General features: G+C 47.2%; 3 protein-coding genes across 3 annotated transcripts; 2 read left to right on the top strand and 1 right to left on the bottom strand.

The window, feature by feature from the left end:
• Positions 1 to 1,860: 1,860 nt before the first annotated feature.
• Positions 1,861 to 3,234, top strand: PPTG_01189 (hypothetical protein; the record flags this gene model as incomplete). Its single annotated transcript, XM_008892802.1, has 1 exon — positions 1,861 to 3,234. The coding sequence occupies one exon, from the start codon at positions 1,861 to 1,863 to the stop codon at positions 3,232 to 3,234; it is 1,374 nt and encodes a 457-aa protein (XP_008891050.1).
• A 274-nt stretch (positions 3,235 to 3,508) lies between these two features.
• On the bottom strand, positions 3,509 to 8,652 carry PPTG_01188 (hypothetical protein; the record flags this gene model as incomplete). Its single annotated transcript, XM_008892801.1, has 1 exon — positions 3,509 to 8,652. The coding sequence occupies one exon, from the start codon at positions 8,650 to 8,652 to the stop codon at positions 3,703 to 3,705; it is 4,950 nt and encodes a 1,649-aa protein (XP_008891049.1). The 3' UTR covers positions 3,509 to 3,702.
• Positions 8,653 to 8,870: 218 nt separating this feature from the next.
• Positions 8,871 to 9,518, top strand: PPTG_20864 (hypothetical protein; the record flags this gene model as incomplete). Its single annotated transcript, XM_008893064.1, has 2 exons — positions 8,871 to 8,951; positions 9,012 to 9,518. The coding sequence occupies 2 exons, from the start codon at positions 8,871 to 8,873 to the stop codon at positions 9,516 to 9,518; spliced, it is 588 nt and encodes a 195-aa protein (XP_008891312.1).
• Between the last annotated feature and the right edge of the window lie 1,791 nt (positions 9,519 to 11,309).

Here is an 11,309-nt window from a genome sequence, read left to right as displayed (position 1 = left end):
TTTTTAAGGATCAGGACATGAATCCTTTACTTTTCGCACGTTACCGGAAAAAAAAACTATTTTTGTTCATTGGATGACAAAGCATCTCACATGGAATAAGTACGCTTTTGTTTATTCTGGGAAAGCAGTGTGTGCTGCTGGAACAGCCCAAACAGATTAGCCGGTAAACTGAGACGGTAACTGAGTCAGGGTGTAGTCAAGACCATATTTCATTAAAAAAAAAAAAAAAAAAAAAAAAAAACTCATTCCTATCGAGCGAGCGTAGCCGATTCAGCAATATTCTGACCATCGGAAAACGCGTATTACTGACTACGCAGTGTTATTGTATACGTGAAGAAGATATGGTGCGCTATGTGTTTTCGAATGACACCATCTTTGACCAAATATTAAGGCTCATTCTCAACCGACCGCACCGCATCGCATCGCATAGTTATGTCCTATGGCCGCATCCGTTGAGAATGATATTGCGGCCGCATCTGGGCGGTTGCCCGGCCCACTACAGATGGAGTCGAGCAAGGACTTCAATGGAATTGTTTGTATATAGGAGCTATTGTAGTATATGTTGATTGTTTTACTCCTCGTGCACTAACTTCGGTCTGGGTGTTGCCCTGACGAAGATGCCTAAAAAAAAAACTAGGTCCACTGGAGTCAGATTAACATTTGCTTAGTTCAATTCAAAATACGATGAATGTACGGCCGCAGCATCTGCTTTATGCGTAGTTCATGGCAATGAAGCTGTTTGAGCTTCAGCCAGACTAATAATCTGGACAGAGTCGATACTCAAAATGGGTGGTTCATGCTGCTGCTTCAGTAGATAGCGCGCCACTGGCAAAGAATATACAAGCACTAGCTTATTGCATGAGGACACACCAACCACAGTCTTAAATGTTATAACTTAAATTTATCTTTTCAAATTCTGAATTAAACAACACGAAGGAGGCGCAGGAGATGCACGTTGCTACGTAGATATTGCTAGGGGCATGTTTTGACTGGAATAGCTTTTGGCATAACAATATAGAAGTTCGTTTTGCCGTCTTTCAGCAACAAAGAAACCTTGAGGAACAAAAACGAAGAAAAAAGCAGGATAGTCCGACTAGAACTGTAGTCTCGATACTACTTTGCTGCGATTCCACCAACCAAGAAACGTTTCAGATATATCGATGAATATGTAAAACCACCGCATACATAAAGCTCTCAATGTATTTTTATCGTTCGCTTCGAGAAAGTGTTTTTCATGAAAATGCATGCACTATTGTGAGTTCTACTCAAATTTCCATGGGCGGTTCTTTGAATGAACCTCCACCAGCGTTTACAATTCCGTATTCTGACCTGTTTAAGTACGAAATAAGATCATGACATGTGGCGTGGTGGGTCTACTAATGACTTGGGTTTGTATGTGGGCGATTGTCCTACCCAAATCGGCAAATTTAGACGGAAATCACAATACAATTTAGAACAAATAAAACTAGCTTTCCCAGCCTACGCGTAGCCCTCTTCCCCCTCTACAGATTTTTTTTTTTTTACTTTAGCTGTCAGCACTCGGAGGAAGCATTGTCCACTCCGTTTTGCAGGCAGAGGTCGGTGGCTGCGGTAGCTACTGTAGTAAGGTTGCTTTCCTATCTTTGGAGGCTCGATCGATTCGAAATGCTTTATATTTGACCCCATGGTTGTCAAAGTGGTGCTTCCATGTAGCAGCCAAAATTAGTATCTCCGCCCACGGAGCGGACAATGCATTAGATAGATCAAGTTCTCTCATTCCCCAACAAACGTCGCAGTCGACAAAGCAACTAACTGTCTTTAACAAGTCGTCGAAGCAAGCTCTTGGTGAAATAAACCTCTTCCCAGAACTCAAGCACCAGCATGAAGATTTTCGCTCCCATCACTGTGGCTGCTGTCACATTATCCACCGCCTCTGGTGCTACCGCCTGGATCGACGCTCTCACAAAGATTGCGAACTCCGACTCGTACCATATGAAGCCTGTTCACGTGGTGCAGGCCCGTGTGCAGAGTGACGCTCCTCTGTGGAATGCGACCACCAAGATGTTCGGCTCGACTTACTACAAAACAGCTGAAGAACAGTTCCGCGGCTTACTCGACACTGTCAACACCGCCTCCGTGGAAGGCTCACTGATGTATGTACAAGCCGAAGGCATCGACGTCACGTATCAATCTGTAGCGTGCCAGCGCAAGAACAAGATGAAGTATGTCGTTTTTTACGATATCGTGTTTACGCAGACCAATGAAACTTTGGCTGAATACGAAGATGAGTACGGTTCATTCTTAGCGATGGACGGAGGCCGGTGCAACCAAGTCAACGGAACAGAGTCAGAGGAATGCCTCTCTCTCAATGGTAACTCCACCTTGGGTGTTCCTAACGTCGGACCATTTGTTGGTGGGAGTCTCAAAGAGACTGATGCTCGTGCGCCATACCAGAATTGTTGGTGGTATTCGTTCCCTAACACATGTCCGCTGCAACCATGGAGTGCTAAAACTGCCGAGTGCCGCGCGAGTACGCGTCAAGGCCTCTGCGATGCAAACACACTGCCGGACGGTATCAAATGCACGTACAACTACCGTGTGCTTGGGTACGTCCCAATCGACGATGTTGTCGGGATCACAAGCCTTCAGAACAAGGCCAAAACCGCGACCTATGCCAGTTATTCTGAATTCTGTACCGAAGGGGGTATTGAGTTCAAGACGGACAAAGATACCAAGGCCTTCGTTGAGAGCATTCCGTTTTGGGATAACCCAACCGACACATCGGCGAACACGAAACGCACGCAAACGCTGCTCAAAGTCTATGAAGACATGCTCACGAGCAAAACCTCATCCCAGATTACAAGTGACGTCATTGGTAACATGAAGTCACTTCCTGCCGTGGCAGATCTTGTTACTGAAAACCCCAAATGCTACGAAAACATCAAGAAGTGTGCTACTGCAACTCACGGCTGCAAGCGTGACCTGTACGGTCAGATCTGCACTGTATGTGAGGCTGCTGCGTCTGGCTGCGAGGTGGCGCCAAGCTCGTTTAAGTTCCCGACGCTAGTGAAGGCCACAGTGACGTCGTCCTCCGAAGGAAGTGCGTCGACTGGAAGCAGCAGTGCATCTGATGGCAGCACGTCTGATGGTAATACACCTGCGCCGACCCCGACCTCAACCTCCAGTGCTGCAAGCCTCGCTATTACGGTTGGTGCGCTGATCGCATCGCTCGGGCTCTCGGTTCTGATGGGTTAAACTGGCGAAGGTCTACCCCCATGTACTCCAAGAGACTTGAGTGTCAAGCCTACGCAAGTACAGGATGGGTAGCGTGCATTTCCTTTATTCCTTGATTTATGATAAGAAATCGATCAAAATTCAAACTCGTTTTAAAAAAAAATGCCAAGAAGAATAAACATATCGAGTTTGGAGGAGAATCCGTACACTGCAAAATCACTCCTAACGACCATCGAAATCGTTATTGGGGATATTTACCCTCCAGTTAAGACGTGAAAAAAAAAAGCTTAAGTGATCCCTAAATGTTTATTATCTCTGGTGCACGTAATTAGACATCTCTCACAGTGTAAGTACAAGACACGAACAGGTCATCCGATTTTCAGTCACCGGTGCCAAAACGACAGACCACGTTGTTTAAAGTTTTGAGTCGCGTTCATAACATACGTCAACGTTGTGCGTTCATGGCGTCTAGTTTTCAGTAGCAGAACGCTATTTCGGAAGATGTCGAGTCTCGCGAGCACGTTGAAGAACTTTCCCAGCACCAACAATCGAGGTGTTCCTTGATCGTGTGCGCAGACCACCGACACCGAAGCTTCGTATGCTATTGCGCCGAGCTAACATAGTTCGATTTGGAGCACTAACAGGCGGTGCGACCATCGCATCGTTCTTTTCATCACGGACAAGTGGTTCCTTTGGAAGCGGTGAGAAGCACCCAATACGCTGTTTCACCTCCGGAGAGACAACTTGTCCATTGTCGGTGGGTAAAATCTCCCTGCAAACCAGCGGTGGGGGGTCCTTTGGTTTAGGCTGCGCTTGTGGACTCCATTTTCGAGCAATAACAGTGTAATTAGCCTTGAGCTGCAGTGTTTTCTTGGCAGCTCCAGTCGTGAAGGTGGCACTTTTCATCAAATTTGTGATCAGCGCTGGTAAAGGCAGGGAATGAGAGCTTTCTTCTCCTCTAGCACAATACGAAGCTAGCGAGGTCGCGAGTTCCTGTTGTGCTTGTTGCAGAATATGTTGGTGGTGATGGCTCTGCATGTGATGATCCGATAGCTTAGCCAATGTTCCAATGACGTTTATCTCGGGACAATCCTTCAAGTACTCCTGAAAATCAATACTGCAGAGATTCGAGATGAGTTCGAAGCAATAGCTAACCATTTCAGCTGTGGCGTTGGGGTGGTCGGCAAGCCTAACGATGCACGGTAAGACGCCATCACGTAGAAGCCGTGGAAGATGTGCCTTACAACTGGATAAATGACACAATGCCGCGAGGATATTTGAGCTGGCATCACTTTCCATAGTGGGCAGATCCAACATATAAACCATCGCACTTGCAATGTGTGCATTGAGCAAGTAGTTCTGGTTGCCAGGGGCATTACTCAGCTTCCGCAGTGTTGCTGCCACGAGACGATAATGAGTTGGTATGAAGTGTTCACTACGAATAAAGTGTAGCAACACACGACCGGCATGATCTTCGAGTACGCGGGTGGAATTCACTTTCCCAATGGCGATGTTAGAGATTGCCACAGCAGTTGTCTCCTTGAGTCCATCGTTTGGTCCGAAGTAAATATCGTGCAGGGTAGCGACAACGTGACACGACACAAGGGCAGCTAGAACACCTTCGTCGTCTGCATTATGGTAACAACTTAAGTTGTGCAGGACGAGACAGCACAGCTGGACATTAACAGAATTGCTGGAGCTAGCAATCGTAGATGGCAGTGCAGGGTGAGCTGAACTCGTACTTTTTCGCCGCTGTCCTGCCAACGTTGTTTCTGTTAATGGCACTTGTTGGCGCAAGAAAGGCATGATTTCGGACTGCACGATCATCGGAAGAGCTGCCAATCGACACGACAAGTTGTACAACGCAGAGAGACAAAGCGTCACAATGTGCGTGTTGTGGATGTGATGACGCTGAAGAACTTGAACCAGTATCCGCAAAATGTGTGGAACATCGAGCTCTGCCACATCCAGTGATGAATTGCTCGTAAGGTCGTGCACTGTAAGCATACAATTACGCACCAGATCTTCATCTTTCATGTCGATGATCTGTTCCATCCAAAGGAGCATCGTGAGTTTGACTCTCTCTGGTGATATCACGGCATCATTCGCACTAGTAACACGCAATAGAACCATCGCAGCTAACTGTCGAAGCTCTTCGCTGCTCTCAGGAGACGAGAAATGCATACTCAAATGCTTCTCGAGTCCTTCATTCAAGAAAGCTTGACAAAGTTTCTCATTTGCAACTAGGTTCGCGATAGTTTTCACCGTCACGAGCACGATGGCAGCGTCTTCAGCTGCATCAGCTCCCCCACTATGAGAGAGTAGATAAACCAGTGCTTTTGGTGCGCCAGCATCCAGAAACTTTGGGATTTTGTTGGGATGTGCAGACAGATTACACAACGAAACTGCACACACGTAGCTGACCTCGGGGTATTCAACAGTACACAATGAGGAGAGTGCCCATATAATTCCGTGGCCAACGAGCGACTGCAAACAATTCGGTGTGACGTCCACGAGACAGTTTGCAAGCGTCATAATGCACAACGCCTTGATCGTGATACTGTCGGTCGCTACGAGTGCCAACACCATCACAGTTTGAATAGCCCCTTGCTCAATCAGTCGTGCTTCAAGTCCAGTGTAGGACGATAGGCGACATAAAGCTAGGGTACACAGCTCCTTCATGGTATACGCAACTCCACCATCACCGACCTCAGCTTTCGTCCCAGTGTGTTTAGTTCGAATCCGTGATAGGTTAATGAGATCTTCTACTCCACGTTCTTTCACGAGAAACTCGCATCCCTCCTGAGAAGCAGTCAGACAGTAATAAACGAATGCACAGTTGGTCAGAATCGTGTCATCATCACTCCCATACTCTGCTGCTTCGTCCTCGTTCTCTCCGCCAATACATATAATATCATTTTCATCGGTAGTTCCTTTTGGGTCTACCCTGGGCTTTAACCGGTTAAGTTTCTTCAAGAATCGAAACACTGCTCCATTGCGAACAAGGGCGGCTCGATTCTTTGGGTGGTGCGCAAGGTGTGCCAATAAGGTGACACCACTTCGAATAGTCACTGGATCACCTTGAGAAATATCGAGATTGGTTTTACGCTTCACGAGCCGTGCAGAGATACCTGGTTTCATCCATATCTTCGCCGCCATCTTAAGTTCATTACCGTTGCTTAGTAGAGCAAGAACAAGCTGTGTCATTTCATCACCGCCATGAGGAAAGTCGTCTCCACCATTTCTAGCCAATAAGAAAAGCGCGTTCAAAGCGTAAGCTCGACAGGTCGGGTATTGGCGAATGAGATGTACCAGTTGCGAGAGGAATCCTCTTCTCAATAATCGTGGAGCACAACTTACCATACCTGCCAGTCTGTAAACAATAGCAGCAACCAACTCTGCTATTTGTTTATGGACAGGATCAGTAGCAAGTTGTAGCAACCGATCCAGTAGAGACTCGGATTCGCAAAGCACAGGAACACAGTCATCACAGCACGAAATATTGTAGAGCGACTCCACAGCGAACACACAGTCTTGCGAGTTCGTCGACTGCGTCAGCGTCAGTAGTAGTTCTGTCAGCTCTGGAATGTGGATCGCCACCTCATCTGTAGAGCTCGAAACTAGGTAACAAAAGGAGCAAATGGCATTCACTTTGACGGTTGGCTCAGACATCCGACTCATTTCCAGCAACACCGGAACAGCGCCCTCTTGAATAAGATCATGGTGCGTTAGCACACTATCACTCAAGTTTCGTAGGATGCAGGAATGCAGATACACCAGGTCTCGGTTTCCCGTAGAGCGAGACTTGGTATTTTTAATATGCTGGGTGGTACTCCGGACCAGCGAGCTGATGGGCAACCAGTTGCAGATCTTGATGCGGCTTCCTTCATCGGTGGACAACTGCAACAATATCAAGAGTGTGATTTCTTGAATTTCTTCGTTTGTGGAAAGTAACATGGACTCCAGTAGCTCACAAAATTGAGATGAGATTAGGAGTTGCCGATTGGTCTGCACTTCACACAGCGAGATAAACGATCGGAGTGCCCAGCTTTGAATAACTGGGGGTACCAACGGAATGTGTGTTGCCAAAAACCGAGGAATATTTTCTCCGATCAGAGCGCTTTGGAACATTGGTACCAGGGAAGTATTGTAGATCGCCTTGATCAAGAACGTCGATGAAGAATTAGTATCTACTGTGTTCAAGAGGCTACTGCCACTGATTCCTCCGTTGGTTTTCGTTACTGCGATTAGCAGCTGAGAGAAACCCTCTCTGAAGTGTCGGATGTGCCGTGCATCTGCCGATAGATTAAACACTGTAGCTGCACATATGCGCTTGGTTTCCCAGCTTGGAGATGTGATCAAACGTAATAGCGAACGATCGATTCCTTCGAAAAACAGAGCTTCCACAGCATTGTCTTCTTCAGACAAGTGACATAGTGTTGCTGCTATATCTTGTCGGGGAGCGGGTAAAGGAGTTCGTGAGAGTTGTTTGAGACTAGCAACGACGCCTTGAGTAATCATGGGCTTTCGAGCAGCGTGAAACCGCGACAAATAATAAAGCGCTCGGCAACAGTGTCCCTGGGTAGCTGCGTCGGAACTTGTGCTCAGTGCCAGCACGGACTGAATGATGCCGTGCTCCAACAATTTGTCAACACCATTATCGATTCTTGGAGATCGAGTGTCTCCCTCACTTTCAGGAATCGAATCGACTGCACTTTTACCTCTAGATTTTGTGTCACCCGTGCCATCATGTGGCTTCAATCGAGCAGCAATCATATCTTCAAACGTTTTAGCGCAGCGCCGCTTGCGAAGGATAAATGCAGATTCATCTATCACTGTGACTGTCTTGACCGTTGATTCGCTGCTGGATCCGGACATTAACGTAGGCGCAGCAGACCGAGCCCGTTCTCGCTCTGCCAAGAGCTGCCGTCGCCGTTCCCTCTTCTTCGCCTGGATATCCATCTCAGGTGTAGTTTCCGTAGTATTTTCATGGCTTGGATCGTCGCTACTGTTCTTACGTTCGGGTATATCGCTCTTGTCTTTGCGAAGAAACGCTGAAGAAGATCTCCGGGTCGTGATTTCTTTGATCGGGAATCGCGATGAATAAAGCAACCCATCCAATGTAGCCTCCTTGATAGAAAACTCGAAACTGTTGTCATTCTCACGCAAAGCTTGATGTACACGGCTGTGTGTTGTGGCAGCTGCTGTCGCTGGACGTCGCAGTGGTGACGACGAAGGAAGTTGAGGGGCCGAGGCACCGAGCAGCAAAGACGACCGTCGGAGGGATCCTTTCCGGCTTATTGTGGCAGATGAGAGTCGACGGATGGAAGCAGATCGAGCAAACACTACGCGATCGGCTTCGATTCGATCGTCACCTCCTGATGCTGCAGGTTCCTCGAAGAAATCCGAATCCAGATCAGCGGCAGCGGTAGTTAACATTGTTATCGCGAGTATTTAACTCAACTTCTCAGTTCATCCACTGTGAGCTGCCTACATGTTAAGGGACAGACAAAAATTAGCTACAATGTCGCATGATCAACAGAATAGAAAATAACTATTCTTGCATTCGAGTACTTGCGATTCTTCAGTTACGATGGGGTATTTTGGGTTGTGCTGTACAAGACTCGAGCACCAGTGAGGGAAGTGCCAAGGGCACGATGTCCGCGCGTGGGTTCCCACCTCCTCCGAACTTGTCGGAGTTGCTGAAGTTTTTCGATTCTGACGAAGGCAAAGCGCGAGTAAGTCGGCAAAATAGAGCAATCATTCGCCAGTCATCATCTCAATCGTCTTTCTCAAAGCGATTGAGCAGTGGAAATCTCCAGGCAGCGATCTCAAATCCTAAACCAACTGTAGGGACAGCGAAAGGTGTTGATCTTTCTCGGTCAAGATCACCCACCATTGAGCACAAACCCATTCAAGACGAGAAGACGCCATCCATTCAAGGTTGGAATTCTTCCACCCAAGTGCCTCCAGCACCCACCAAGACACTTCGCCATCAAATTTTGTCGCGTTCGTATCAGCCCCCAGCTCCAGTGTATGTGGTACCGTCGGAAGCGAGCGAGCTGCTAGATCGACTATCAAAAGGTACTGTATCATCACGATCGAAATTGAAGCACCAAAGCGATTTGACTCAAGACGGACACAAACACAATGCCGGAACCGATGGCAGATCTTTAAGTGGGTTACGGGCTGCATCACCGACAGATACCCGTGGTCGAGACGCTATTCAGACTCTGCTGTTTTATAGGAAGGAGGTCGAAAAGAGACGTCGTATGGACAAATGCGACTCGAGAACAGAAGAATAGTCAGAATGTCTTCTTGATAAACGCTATTATAAAATGTAGGAAAAAAAAGTTGTTTTAGAAAGAGGACCAAAACTCGTTATCCAATGCTACTAAGGCCAAAATTCGTTTTCAACATGGGCTTCCATTTACGATCAAGAGAAGAATTGACACTATTTGGAGATCAACTATGATTTGTGCCTCTCATTATGTTGAATATGGTTTAGCAGCCTAGCATACAAAAAGACGACAATACTCTAAGAGTAGTGGTGGAACTTAAGCCATGGAGCACTGGTAGTTTTCGAGTTAGGGCCAGAAAAAAAATCACTTTTCGTACTTAAGAGTGATTAACTTGTACTTAATCGCGTGAAATGACTTCTTTCTGTTCCGTTTTTGGCTATTGGCCAATAGGAAGCTTGGTTGCGCAAGATGTGCCGTTTCAAAATCGAGTGTTGGTCCTTTTTCTTACGGTCAGAACATGGTTTCTAAGATTTCATGGACTCAGTTGATCATTTTAGCAATAAAAAAAAGAAAAGAAAAGAAAAAAAAGAAGAAAAAAAGAAACTGACTGAGCTTGAGTTCAAGCGAAAAACAAGTTTGTTTTCTCGGACTTTTATTCGCTAAAACAACTATGCTAAAGTGAACGCAGGCACATACTTTGTGGTATTCTCATCAAATGCCGATGATCTGCAGCGTTCATCACCAATCTGTGTCGAAAGGAGAAAAATGCATGGATGCGACGACTTCTTTACAAAGTGTTTGCAGGGCATGCTTTAGCTTCCTTCAGTGGCACCGCAAGTCAAGATATGAGCTCCTAAGTAGGCGTCTTACAAAAACAAAATTCTAGGATATCTCAAAAAAGCACTACCGTCGGATATAACTCTGGTGTTGTAGCCGGATCCCCAGATGGTGATTACCTCCCGTGCACAGCTGCACTTCCAACACTCCTACTCGAGATCAGGAGCTTGTGCCTACGTAGACCCGCAAGGGTTTCCTCGCTGTGCCGTCGTTGCAGCACCCTTTGCGCGCGTCTGCGTAACTTGTCTTGCTGGATCGCATTTTGGAGCTCCATAACAAATGCCGCACATCTCACTCGCTGGGGTGGCTTCATCGTTGAGTTTCTTGCTGCCACTCTTGTTCCTCGTGCTGCCTCGTCTCATTCCCTGCCCCCTGCGCCCACCTGCGATCGTTATGCCTCCCTCGATCGCGATCGGTAAGCCGCTTTCTTGACCCGCGCTCGGCTCTATCTCATATCCCCAGTCCTTGGTACATATTCATCTTACCATTTTGCTCGCCATGTGTTTGTTGAGTCAATCGCTCTAGCACAGAACCAGAGCGTATACCCGCCGTCCCACAGTTTTATTAGTGATACTGGAAGCAGTTTGGCTCACCAACCTTGTAAACAGAAGGTCCCCGTTCAATTGCGAGCGGAGAGACGCCATTTCCCGCCTGCCTCTATACCTGTCTGTCTCGAAATGCGTGGCGAAGCGCGCTGTGAATTTGACAAGCCCGTCCGTTTGATACCGACCGATCTTCTGGTGGGAACCGACTAGACTGACTTCAGGACACGCTTCGACGGCCTGAGGATTAAGAAATCATTGGTGTGGAATACGCAAGAGCAGACTAGATCGACAGGCGGCATTCATTTCTGTACGTGATCTACTTCAAATCGGCGATCTACTATTGGATCCCTACCACCTCAACTCTTCTTCCTACCACATCAACTCCTCTTCCTACCGCCTGCAAACCTCTACAAGCTCCAAGCCTAAAGCTAATGAAGCTGTTGCGCCACACTGGCACCGCGTGCTCATTCCT

This window comes from Phytophthora parasitica, assembly GCF_000247585.1.
Source record: "Phytophthora parasitica INRA-310 unplaced genomic scaffold supercont2.1, whole genome shotgun sequence".
NCBI classification, from domain to species: Eukaryota; Oomycota; class Peronosporomycetes; order Peronosporales; family Peronosporaceae; genus Phytophthora; species Phytophthora nicotianae.
The sequence above is the reverse complement of the archived record's forward strand: the minus strand, read 5'-3'. Positions and strand labels throughout refer to the sequence as shown.